Genomic DNA, 13,573 nt, shown 5'->3' with positions numbered 1-13,573 from the left:
AACTGTCATTTTAAATAATGTTATATCAGTTCTCAGAATTGTTGCTTTGATTCATGTGAGGTTTAGGCCTTCTTTAGGCAGTGTCTTTCAGGTTACTGTGAAACCAAGGTCTCTTAAGACACTGGGCTGAGTTTTCAAAAGTGAGTGAATGGGTACCTGCTTCTATGTGACCGTCTTAATATCAGAGGCTTCAAGAGGAGTATGCTGTATAACATACACAATTGGAAGTTTTGACTTTTACAAATATTTTGAGTTTAAGCTCAAATTCTGCCCACCCTTGAATTTGGCCAATCTGACTTAAGTTTGGAAAATGCGGCTAAGCCAATCTTCGATGAGTTGGTAGTTGCGGTAGCAGTGGCCAGGACGTTTTACTGCTATTGCCACGGAAACAGCAGTTAGGAGAAATGGTGAAGGCTGAAGAGAGAAGCTGTAGTGATCATGTCAATGCAGAGCAGCGGAGGAGAGCCAAACCCATAGATGCCCCATGAAAGCAAGAGGCAGACTCAGATTTGGACTAGTTATTTCCTCTGGCGCTTTCTTTCAGTCGTGTTCCCTTATCAGCCCAATGCAGTATCTGATTGTTGGGACAGGAGGGAATCTGTGATTTTTTTTTATTATTATTATTTTTATTTTTCTTTTTCTTAAGTAATGGCTGACCCTCTATTGTGGGGCAGGGTGGGTTCGCAGGGTTTACATACCAGTTCCCAGAGCTGGCCAACATCCTGCGCAAAAGTGGCATCGTGGGTTCATTTCCAGCGGGGAAAACCTGAGCAGCAGTTTAATCCCCCTCAACTCAGGGAAACGCTTCTGGTTTAGGGTGGTGCATTTTACAAGCTAGAGCACTCATCCCTGGGATGAAACTCTCAAACATCCATTTGCTCTTGAGGAAAATGAGATAGCCAAGTCCCAAAGCAGTGAAAAGAATATTTCCCCAAGAGGGCTGAGGATGCCAAGTATTTACATAGAGAATTCCATGAACAACGGCTAGCAAGAAATGACAAATATTCATCCTGTTGAGCCTGACTCTGGGATTTAATTCTCTCAATACCCAACAGAGGTTTGGATACGTGGTTTGATTTTGGGGCGCATCTGTGTAAAAAACCCGGTTTTGGGGTGATTACCCCTAAAAGGTGGCAACCCCTAAAACTTAGCAGACTGTTCAGTAAAGGCATGTGATGGCTGACAGTTGCCCCGCAGCGGTCCCGGCATCTTTTAGCCAAGGCAATCTCAGCAACAAATGCAGCAGTTTGGGGAGGAAAAAAAAAAAAAAAAAAAAAAAAAAAGAAATTCACAATTCACATCCATTCAGTTAACTTTGAGAGCAGCATGGCTACATTCACATGGATATAGTCTCCTGTGAGGCACTTTTTGTTACCGCAGTGTAAATCTTAGCATGTGGCTGAAGGTCCTGCTGCTCCTTTTTTTTCAGAGGGGATTTCTGAGCTTCAGCTCTGATGCTCTCCCATCACACTGTCTTGCATATTCTTCTTGTTTTTTTCTTATAAGTGTATGAAAAATGGTCTCTTCATGGGTAATTAGAACCAAGTGCTATTAAATGGCAAGAAAAGATTTAATGATAGAATATGGTGTGTCCTTGAAGGGCACTTCTTAGCTGAGAGCTTGAACATAAAATTGTTAAGTATTCCTATTAGTGCACAGAAAGGCCTGATGCAGAAATTGAATTGGGAAATAAATTCTTTTTGAGGCTTTGTTTCCATCCACTGTAGATTGAAAGGTCAGCTATAAACTTGAGATCAGTGTTTGAATTTCCATCAGATTTGAGCATTTTTAGATCAACAGTGCTGGGAAGAGTTACGTATTAGCCACCATCCGCTTCATCCCCTGTGTTTCTTCCTGCAGGGGAATTGATTGTGCCTCTTTTTATCTTCGTTTAAGAACAGCTGTGATTGTGGTGCTCTGTTAAAGCTCTGACTGACTCTTATCTTTGTATTTCTTCCAGTGGCTTGGGATACATCACTGGGTCAAGCGTGAAGCAGGTTGCTGGAGACTGGCACTGGGCGTTGCGGGTAAGCCACTTTTAATAACATCTTAATTACAGTTGCATCGGTTCGTCAGTGCTAGGAAGAGTTCTATCACACAATTCCTCAACCTGTTATTATATGTAGAAAGGATTGGAAATTACATCTATGGATATTAAGGGCGTAGCAGATGCATTCTCTAAGCAAATGGGAAAGGTATGTGGTTTTGGCTCGTTGTACTTGGGTTTTTTGCCTGCCTGGGAACAAGAATTTACCAATCACTTTATTATCAGTCAACCGTGATTTCTTGATGGGGATGGGAAGACGAAGCATTGGCCTTAAATCAACTCCACAGTCTTTCAGTCCCCTGCTGTCAAGAAACTCCGAGAATGGCTTCCTGCTTTGAGGAAAAAACACTTTGTTCCAGTTTCCGCTTGTTTTTCTGCCCTGAGACAGTCGGTTTCCTTCTATTTTAACCTCTTGGGACCTTGATAAATGTGTTGAAAAGATAATACACTCCAATCACATAGGCACAAACAGATCCTGCACACAAAGATGTCTTGAAAGAGCCGGGAGGAAGCGGCCCAGCAGAACTGTTCTCTGACCTTTGGCTGTCTGGGTGGCACGAGCCCCCGTGGGGTGCGTTCTCTGGCTCTGGCACTTCATGAAGACAACGAATCTCATGAAGCTCAGGCCAACACCGTTTATAACAGCAGGTGATGAAATACGTGGGTTCTCATCTCAAGCAAACGTGCCCTCCTGTGACACAGGCCATTCCCTCCCCGTGCAGCAAGGGTAAGCAACGCCAGGAAAATCACCGTGAACGGTTCATCTGCAGCGAGGGGAGAGGAGAGGAGTTTCCAGCTGTGAACCTGAAATGAAAAGTTTAATAGCCTACAGCTTCCCAGCAAGAGGATGGCTACCTCATTCAATAGCAGAAATGCTTTGAGGGTAAAATTAACATTTGAGCAGAGGCCAGCACAAGATACAAGGAACCCCAAAGCCCCTCCTCCTGGTCAGCGGGCTTTAATGAGGTTGACACATTGGAGCGCTCTTGTGTTTGCATCTGTAAAACCCAAACGATTTGTTTGTGCAAAGAAACCCTCACTAGCATCTTTCTTCAGATGAAGTCTCCGTCGTTATCCTGACAAATCCAGGCTGTCCGCAAGGCTGTACCCCTTATGTGGTCATGATCTCCGCTATAAATGACACATTGATGCATCATTCCCCGACTGGGCAAAATCCTGGGGAATCTGACAAGCTGCACGCTTCTGTGACGGTTGCTTTGGATGGCATTGCTTCGTTCTTGTGGTCAAACAGCACATGTTCCAGACATCGGTGTAAAGCAGCCTCCGTCCCTGTGGCAATTATTGTGCTCTTGCAAGAAGTGAAAGGTTCCCCTAAGTGATGCTTCCCTCTGTGATCTCCTGTGGCTTTCAAATCCATGGGAGGTCAGGAATAACCTGTACTTCAGGGGGCTGAAGAAGACAGAAGGGCGCTTTGACAACTGGCAGCTTTGTCTCTGGATCTAGTGGTAATGTCAGTGTTTCACTGGAGCATTACTGAGTATCCACGGATATTGTCCTGTTGGGGGATTAAGCCTGTAGCTAAAACTCAAAAGAGACTTTAAATTAAATGACCCTAGAAAATCCCAGCATTTCCTTTTTTTTCCCCCCCGTGCTGTGTTTGGTGTTCAACTGTAATAAAGATACTGTGTCAGGCTTCATTTATCCCGGGATGAGGGGTTTTCCTGACTTTCCAGTTCTGAAATATTTTTGTCTTCCCTTTCCTTCCCTAGAAGAATTCTGTCTTTGTCATTTCTGGACATGAAACACTCCTCTATGTGTAAAGGCGATTCCCAGGTTATTATTGGAAGCTTTTTTTTTTTTTTTTTTTTTTTAACAGGAATCTATTTTTAATATGGCATATATAGAAGAGATGATAGTTCAGTAAAAATCCATGTTCCTGTTTTCCTAATGGAGCTCTTTTCCATTCTGGCAATGGTGGAATTTCAGTGTCAGAACAAGAATCATGTTTGTAGTTTGCAAAACTCTGTGGAAACTTTCTATTTTTGTCTAGTGACTGGGAGAAAGGATGGGAAACTGGGAAACCTAACCCCTGAATGTGTCGCTTTCCTGTCTTCCAGCCTGAATTTTCAGTGTTTCATGGTCTGCTGTACACTGCGGTAATCTGAGGAAGCTGCCTGAAAATGGGAAGCCATTGCAGGTTAGCTGGAAGAGGGATGCATGTCAGGCGAGGATTTTCAGAGCCAGCATGCTCCCTACATCCAGAAACCTTTCACCTGGCCTGGTGGCCCTCAAAAACCTCCTGCGCTCTCCCAGAAACCAGTTGGTCTCCTAGTCCAGCTGGGAGTAGGTTTCCAAAGAGTTAGACATCACTGCAGAACTGTGTTTAGATGACTTTTGGTACTTCAATAACACAAAGAAATGGACTGCCTTAGTCGGAGCGTTCTCAAAGCTACGTGCTTCCGGAGGGAGATGAGAGAGTCCAGGGAATGACAGGGAGGAAGGAGGGGAGTAAATGCCTCGGTGTGCTTACAGGTTCTGGCTGGCAGTAAAGAATTGAGTCGCTGGAATGAAACTAATGTAATCTGGTTCTTACTGATTAATCAAAGCAAACCCTGCTGACTCCTGTGCTAATTCCCTGGTCCTTTCTTGCAGGTATCTCCGCTCCTGGGAATGATAACAGGGACACTCATCTTGATATTCGTACCTGCTGCTAAAAGAGGAAATGTTGAACAACTTGGGGGACAGCTGAAGGCTCGGACCTCCTGGCTAAGAGACATGAAAGCACTGATTAGAAAGTAAGAGTGCCCTAGTAAAAACCATGCTTTGCCTCTAATGTTTAATTGGAACGCCCAATGGCCTCTACCTCCTCGCACTGAGGCTGGGACACGGCAGCGGGCAGGGAGTTGCGGGAAGCTTAGTCTGGGGACCTGGGAAAGAAAATCACGGTTACGTCTTCCAGAGGTGTTGACTGCAATGACAATGATGGATCCCAGCTTTTGCTCTAACCTTTCCAAGATTCAGATCTAAGAGAGACTCGGCTTTGTTTGGCTCACACTTCAGACAAATCAAGGCTTTTGAAGTGCAGAAATTGCTGTGTTCCTGTATTAATTGTTGTGCCACTGTTGCTCAGATGCTTAGATCTTTTTTCTTCCTTGAAAGAGCTACTCTGCTGAGGCAAAAACAGATAGGTAAATGCCAGAGCAATTTAAGAGGAGAAAATACACAAAAGCTTGCGCTACATGGCGAGTTTAAATATATATGCTTATACAACCACGTGGGACTGAATGCCTGAGCACTGAATGCGCTTGGGTGCTTCTATATGTGCATAAAAGATGACACGCTCACGTTTAAGCAGCTGCACTTGCTTCCAGAAAGCTTCCCTGTGAATGTGCAAATGCTTGCACTCCTGAATTCAGTGTTCATCAGAATTCTGATCGGACACTTACGGTGTCTGTCATTTTTAGACCGGCCGGCTGGAATGCCTTCCTGGTGTTGTCATCCAGTATCAAAGAACTGTGGAAAGTGATAATGGTTAATTTATCAATATTTCTATATTACTTTTTTTGTTAGTTTATCCAAGTGGTAATCATTTGGTGGCATGGATGGGGAGGGAGTAGTGAAACTGGTAGTCCAGGTAAACGGGGGATATTACAATGGAAGCCCTGCAATTCACAGATCATATCTTAGTGGCTTAGTACTGATTGTCTTCTGCAACGGTCCCGTGGAAAATGGTCTCTTTGAAGCACCTCTGAAGAGTTAAGTGCATTATTATCAATGGAGCATCACGTATGAAGAAATATTCCATGCATCTTACTCTCCCTTGCTTTGTACCTTCTATTATCTCTGTCCTTTGGCAAAGGGAGGTGGCTAGTATGGGGGAACGCTGTGTTTTGTCGCTGGCTCCTGTCCTGGGGCTCCTGCATTTTCACTTTTCCCACTAAACCTTCTCTTGGTTTTGCCTCTTGTGTCTCCACAGCCGCAGCTACGTGTTCTCATCGCTGGCCACCTCAGCTGTCTCCTTTGCCACAGGGGCCCTTGGCATGTGGATCCCTCTCTACCTGCACAGAGCGCAGGTCGTGCAGAAGACGGCAGAGACTTGCAGCTCACAGCCCTGCGGCACCAAAGATAGGTGAGATTCATACTCCGCTGCTTTAAAGAGGGGGAAAAGGGAGTGGGGGCTTATTTACCAGAGGAAACAGGCAAGTCCCACGGAGTCAAGTTACTAGAATGTCTGTAATTTCCTCTAGATCTTTGCAACAATGATAGGAAATGCTGCGATTGTAAACTGGGTTTTATTTCTCTTCTTTTCTTCATCACGTGAAGTCAAACCAAGGGAGAAGCAATGACCTCAGCTCTGTCTTAGTTCCCAGGCGATAGTGCGGAGGTAGAAAAGAGATTGCTGTCTTTGCCTTAGATGCTCAGAGAGCTGAGAGAGAAATTGCTTTCTGAAGACCCACGCTGTTTTCTGTGACAGCGGCAGAATCAGCTGGCGGGTTGGGTGGCCGCGGTGGTGGCTGTAATTCGGGGTGCCCCTAAGGGCTGCGAGGGGCTGACCCTGAAGAGTTCTCTTTCTGTGTGAGGGAGGACTTCACCGCGTTTCGTTGCTCTGTACACTACTCTTTGTGCTGAGTTTTGCTGGAAAACGATGCAGAGATTTGGGACGCTTGGGTCTGGATTGCCGGATGGTACCCGGTGGTTTGGTTTTTCAGTCCCAGTTACATAATATCACTTGCAGCACGTAAGCTGTGGAAAGTAATTCATTGTTTTGTGCTTTACCACGATGGCACAAAACATAAAATGCTAAAAAAGGCATTTCTCTAGGTGAATAAAAGATACGAAAAACTGCCTTTTGTCAGCCCTTTTGCTTTTTAGCTTGTGAGGGGAAAAATAACATTAGGAAAACCTTCTTGCTCTAGCTGACACAATGCCATCTCAAGTAAACTACTTAGTGGTTTGGAGTACCATCAACTAGAGCGCCCAGCGGGCAGCCTCGGTCCATTCTGCAAAAATGCAGTGAGCAGAAAATACAGCTCCAGTCAGACTGCCCATCTGCTGTTTACAAAGAGGACTTTTCCACTCCTTGATGACACCTATATTTTGAGCTGCCCTGGAGCTACCGTAATGTAGTTGCCAAAGACTCTGTAATCCGAGTCTTGCACATACAGTATGGAGAATCCTCGATGGCTCCTGGCTCTTTAAATTTAAATTAACATATTTCAAATGTGTAACATAACAGCAAAATAATCTAATCAGGCTTCTCTGAAGTGGTCTGAAAGGATTTAGAAAGTCAAAGTATGTTGAAAGTCACTGGTATTTAGAGTCTTGTTGGGTTTCCTTTCCCTTAAGCTTCCTAGTGCCTGTTCTGTCCATGATTTCCCCTTACACGATCTGTGGGCAGGTTAGTACTTAGCTGTGTGTGTACATAATTAGCTGTGCGATGCACTTGAGAGGAAGCTCAGATCCGCACAAAGCAGCAGCGTGAGCCCTTTGCACCTCTCTGCATGTTGATCAATGCCTGTGTGTGTACAAGGCTGAATTTCATATGCTGTTTTTGTCTTAATTGCAGGGGAAGAGTGCTAAAATCACAAGCACTCGGCAGGGGAGCTCATTTGTTTTATTTTAAATTTGCAAATCAGATTTCTGTTAGTCAGTTTACCCTAATAATTTGTTCAAAGACCATGCCCATTTTTGGGAAAAACTCCAAAAACAACCTAACCCACCTGTCTCTTTATTTTATTTTTTTTCTTTTTAATAGCTTGATCTTCGGAGCAATCACATGCTTCACTGGCTTCCTGGGTGTAATCACAGGGGCTGGGGCAACCAAATGGTGCCGGTTAAAAACCCAGCGAGCTGATCCCCTTGTCTGTGCCGTTGGCATGCTCGGATCAGCCATCTTCATCTGTCTGATCTTCGTTGCTGCCAAGAGCAGCATTGTGGGAGCCTACGTAAGTATAATCCTTTGCGTCTGCCCATCTCACTCTTACGCCCTCTACCAAACTCCTCAGAAGACTGTGTGCATTGTCCCCTGCAGGAAGCCCGAGATGTTGGTTTTGTTCTTCCCCTTCCTGAATGTCCTTCATTTTGCCCCTTGGCATTTTGGCATGATCTAGATGTGCCTGGAGGGAAAAGGATATCTCAACTGCTTATCCCCTCGCTAACCGTCATCAGGATGCAGAGCTGGGGATTTAGCACATGCATGGAAACCCACAGTTCCCTGCCTTCGGGTTGCTCTATCTATACCTCCATCCATACCTCTACCGCTCTTGCTTCATGTTTTGGTACAGGAAAATCGGCCACTTCCCTTACAATAAGGGTATTGTAGCTGCAGTGGTACCAAATTATAATTACAGTATAATTTGTCTGTGGGCATGCTTTTGGCTGCCTTTAAGTACCATTAATTTTCCATAACTAGGTAGGATGCTGCAGACCAGTATTAATTACCTTGTAATTTCAGTTTGTTGTTATCTGTATTACCATAGCACCTGAAAGTCCTAGTCGTAGCCCAGGAACCCACAATACGTGATGCTGCACAAATGCAGATTAAGATATGGCCCCTCCCAGAGTGTTTGTAATCGAAGTATATAAGAAGAAATCACATAAATCCAGACAAACAGACTGAAGGGAAAAGGAAAAACTTAAGTATCCAGCCTCAGGCTGGAATCTTGCTTTTGGTAAAGAGTAGAAATCCAGTACACTGAACAGGTCCCGGGTTTTCTTTCAATGTAGCAGAGGGAAGCCTGGGACCCGGGAAAAGTTTTTGAAGGGAAAGCGTGAGATGGTTGGTGTAGCGGGATAATTTCTGAAAGCCCACCCTTAGCTTCCACGCTGCAGTGCACACTCCACCCAGCGTGAGAATTCATTTGCAATTAACCAAGCAACCAATCTACTGCGGCTCCTTATTTCTCCGCGTTTCTAGCACTAGCCTAGCCATGGTTATTTTCTGAGGATTTCGATAGCTGCCGTCGTTACTGGGAAACAAGAAGAAAGAGTGAAAATTTAAAGACATTAAGAGAGAAGCAAGAACGCCTGCTCTGGCTATTTAGGAAGTGTCAGAAGGAGATTCGGTCCCCTGGTTTGTGGCATGGTCTAGAGCTAACCTCTCATTCAGAAGGAAAATGGTCCCCTCAGACAACCTGTAAGAGGGTGTTACTGGGTGGCCAAGCGATAACCCTCCTTTCATGGTGAGCCGTGTCCATGAGAAGAGATCTGTCACATCCCTCCACATGCCTCTCCCCTCCCCCTCTTTGTGCAGCCAGACCTGTGATTTTCTCCTTTTTCAAACCTGATGACAGACATGTTCATTTGTGGCATTTAATCTCTTTATGCAGAAAGCCCTCCCTTATTAAGCTGGAAATACTGTTTTCAAAAATTTTGCAACAAAAGGTGGTTATTGGTCTCATTTTCATCTTTTTTTCTTCTTTTTTTTTTTAATAGCTGCATGACTAGTCTACATTGTGTAAATATGTAAATATAGATGGTATTATTTAACCAATCTTAGAAACAATTTATTCTATTATGCATGAGCAGTAAATCTAATAAAGAGTCAATGATTTGCGAAGGAAGTTACATCTGCATATGGAGGGGGTATGAGGACTGTAAGTCTATTTGCTGATGCTGTTAGGCTGATGCATCATTTGTGGCAGGTCCCCCTGCCTCTCCCCAGCCCTAAATATGCTTTCGCTGCTGCTCCAGGCCTGATGCGTAGAAAGCAGGTAAGAGTCTAGTAATGTGCCCATTGGGGAATCGGAGATCTGAACTCTCTTTATACATCCTACATGTGGCAGTGGGCAAGTTATTTGACTTTGTTTTGCCTCTGCAAAAATGAGGATTCTCAACTTAGAAAGGGTCAGGGTAGCTTAGGTCATTAATGTTTGTAGATCACCTGGAGTTAGATGATCTGTGGCCAACCCACCCGCTCTAAATTAATACAAACAAAGCAACGACACAACCCCTGTTGCTGTTACTGTTTAGTGTTACAGCTGCTAACCCCACTGAGAGAACAGGTCTATGGTGGAGCTAGCGATGTCTCACAACACAAGGTGTTATGGTGGTGCTACATATCAGGGGAATTGACTTTTCAAGGCGAGTTTCAAACACGAGCCCTTGTTTTTCCACGCCATTCCATGCTATTGCAATCTTACAGGCTTCCCGAGTGTTTAATTCCCTTTTGTTTCGCTAGGAGACCTGTTTTGCAAGGCTGCACGGTAGAGTGGTTTCTCATTACGCTCTGTTTTAAAGTCTCATTGGTCCAAAACGAAGGAAAGCCTGTTCTCTGACTCTGGAGAAGGAAAACATAGATTTGGTGGGCAACGTGATGGACTAGGTTACCTTCCTTATCTCAAAATCCGTGGTAATAGCTTGGTCTGGAAAGAATACACTAAAATTTATGGGTGGATTTTCTCATCTCTGATAGCTTCTGTGACAGCTGTGTCCTGGCTCTCATCCTGAAACACCATCCTTGAGTTCTGTGTGACTGTGAACGGCAAGAGCAATGCTCTGCTCTGTTCCCCAACATGGTGGTATTTCCAGACCTTCTGTATTGAGACTGTCCTTAGATTTCTGTCATTGATCACACCATGCTAAAATTGAAGGGTTACTGGTTTTGAACCCCTCATTGGCTCACAGCCTTAGAATTATCACTTCCAAGCATTTAGATGGGTCCCCACGAGCTGGTGTTCTGTCACCCTGAGCTGTGGTGGCCACCAGATCTTCCTCCCTGCTCTAGTTAACAGTCGAGAGTTTTTAATTTCAACTGATAGTGGCATCAGCATAAACGAAGTGTTCAGCACTCCAGCAAGGATCGGCAGAGCCCTTGCTTTTTAATTTCTTGGCTTGGGGGGGTTGTTTATTTTGGAAAAGACCTGCATATCCTTTGGCACGATCACCTTGTCCCTTACAGGCTGTCGACTGTCTGCTCTGTTCCTCCCCGGAACACGCGTACTTTTTCAGCCCTGCTCAGTCCTGTCTTGCAGGTGGTTTTGGTCCCTCGGGGCAGCAGCTATTCCAGTTCTGTAGCAGCCACTCCTACCTGGAGCAGGTAGACAGACTTCTTTTTTTCATCCAGTCTTTTCATACTAAGCCAGTAAATTATTGGCAGTGGTAGAAGTGGCTGGAAAGGTGGAATAGAACAGCATTCTGTATCACTTAGCTGCCCAGACACTTGTATTTCTATCTTTTACTATCTTGCTGGGATCCATAGTCCAGGCAGTTCCTATTCCATTTTCCTGGCAGCAGGTGTATTTGTGTGTTGTAGTCCAGCTCCATAAAACAGCAATTTGCATATGTTTAGGTCCCTCTCTTTCCTGAAATATGTGCTGGTTTTCAAACCTGTCTCTTGAAACCCATTAGCTCTATGGCATCATTGTATCACACTACTCAGACATTTCTACAGCAGATTTTAGATTAGTTGAAATTTCCGAGTGACTGGAGAGACACGCTCTGCTTTGCCTTCCTTTTGACACTGTTCCATGTTCCTATTGTACCTCAATTTCAGCGTCTATTTCAATTCCTCAAAGACGTCTTATGATCTTGCAGAAACAGCAACTCCCAGGGTAAAGCCTTGCCGTAGAGCTTTTACAGCATCTCAGGCTCAACTCCAGGGACTTCCAGTTGACATGGTGTTGGTGGCTTACCTACTGCTGAGCCATCCATGTTGCCAACACTGAGACGGAGTTAGACTTGCTTCATGTTCAAGAGAGCATCTGGGAGTCATACCCGGCGTTTCAAAGAGAAGTACGGATAACGAAGATGTAGATAGATACGCACTTTGCAGATAGCCATGGGAAGGAGTTTATAACCTGCTTAGACCTTGCTGTGAGAGCTGCTGGTGCGACCACTCTGCAGCTGCTTTGTTTATCATTTTGGGGAATCAGAATTTGCTAACTGATCACATAAACAGAAGACTTGAGGGGGACATAACTTCTATCAGCTCATCACGGATGAGATGGTGAGATACTCTACAACACAGCTGGATTCAGAAGAGGATATCTGTCTAGGGCTGAAATCTCAGTGTAAAAGGAGGCTTCGAAAAGTGTGTGGGGAGTCAAATCTGTGACCGTTTCAGGAGCTATTGGTCTGTTCTGGAGGCTGCCCAATTTGCAGTAAGCATCCCTAGATTCTCTCTCTAGCAGAAGTGCCACAAATCCTCATATGCCCTTTGCAGTGGATGAACTCATTTTTATAAATCCCCATTAGCAGCTGAAGGACAGACTTTTTTTAGTGTCAGTATCTTTTGTCCTACTTCTTGATTTTCCTCTCGTTCCTCTTTTCTTTTTACCAGTACCCCGCATATTAAGCCCGTGTTTCACAGAAACATGCTGGGTGAAATACACGTTCAACAATCAAAACTGGTGCCCTCTGAAGTTTGTAGCATTTCAGTGATTTATTTGTAGGGCTTGTGCGGAATTCCCACGGAAGGGGGCAAGTTTCCCTTGCTGCGTGTAAGAATTCCTATGTATTTTACGTGTATGCGATTTGTATAACCTTACGGCAAGCAGTTGCCTGTTTGCAGTGCTGCCTGAACAGGCAGGGCATGCCGATGCTGCATTCAGAAGTGTGATTGCATCTTTCCCCAGCTCAATTTAATCTCTCCAGCCGCAGAACCCCAGCAACAGCGGCTGCGAAGCTGTAGTAGGACAGATTTCAGAGCAGGTCCCGAGAGCCCACCTGGGGCTCCGGTATGTCCCTGCTACACGACACATGGCTTCAAGTCCCGTCAGCGCCTTGATTCATTGGATCCGTGTTTCTTAGCTTGGCGGTTGTCATTTCCAGTGAGAGCCAGGTTCAAGGCAGACCAGTGGACAGTGGGAACATGGAAAGAGGAGTTTTCCTCGCGGACCAGCTGGGCCGTAATGACTGGCTCAAACATCATCGCAGAGGAAGCAGATCCAGTCGCAAAAAGAAGGGTCAGGGAGGGAGAATGTGTGGGAAACAAAGACAATTTTAGAAACAAATAGAGGAAGCTTTCTGTAGGTCAATGCGTAAGACTTGCTAAATAAAGCAAGCTGTTCCTGGCGGTGACATGATGGTCTGAGGGGTTTGGGCAGTCTCAGCCAAGGTGTGGGAAAGACAATTGCGGTGGTCACATCTGAGCCAAAGCTGCCAATCTTGGAGGTCCTCCTCCCACCCCAACCTGCCCCTATGCAAGCAACAGCGCCTGGGACGGTGACTGGGACTGTCGGCCCCTCAGCGCTCCCAAGGACACCACCAGGCAACAGCCATATGAATGGTTCCTCAGAGCAATGTGTGCCGTGCATTTCTTGCCGGCTTTGCTTCATTAACAAATGGTAGCATAGTCAACATAACAAAAATTGAACATAAGGCAATTAAAAGGGGAGTCTTCAGTTACCAGAGTCCAAATCTCCGTAGCTGTTATCTCCAACTACCAATAGGGATTCCAGCAGTAATGTTTTCTCTCTCGATGCCCCTAGAAGAAATGGGTTAGCTGGGCAAAAAGCAACCTTTTGGAGGACATCTGATAAAGGAGTTTTGCTTGCCTTCTTGCTTATGGGGAGCAGGGGGGCTGGTTTTTACAAGTCTTGTTTGCCTAGTGCTTTGTCTGTGTTC

The 13,573-nt window shown here is 45.1% G+C and overlaps 1 protein-coding gene across 1 annotated transcript in view; it reads left to right on the top strand.

Moving 5' to 3' along the window:
- The window catches only part of SPNS2 (spinster homolog 2 (Drosophila)), an 89,420-nt gene that overhangs the window by 53,334 nt on the left and 22,513 nt on the right, over window positions 1-13,573 (top strand). Inside the window, exons 6-9 of the mRNA XM_009885184.1 lie at window positions 1,961-2,027; window positions 4,661-4,803; window positions 5,985-6,137; window positions 7,764-7,953. Coding sequence (XP_009883486.1) covers window positions 1,961-2,027; window positions 4,661-4,803; window positions 5,985-6,137; window positions 7,764-7,953 — 553 coding nt within the window. The remainder of the gene's footprint in view (window positions 1-1,960; window positions 2,028-4,660; window positions 4,804-5,984; window positions 6,138-7,763; window positions 7,954-13,573) is intronic.

The sequence above is a fragment of the Charadrius vociferus genome, unplaced genomic scaffold (genome assembly GCF_000708025.1).
Source record: "Charadrius vociferus isolate BGI_N301 unplaced genomic scaffold, ASM70802v2 scaffold54, whole genome shotgun sequence".
NCBI lineage: Eukaryota > Metazoa > Chordata > Aves > Charadriiformes > Charadriidae > Charadrius > Charadrius vociferus.
This window is presented reverse-complemented; position numbering and strand designations above follow the sequence as displayed.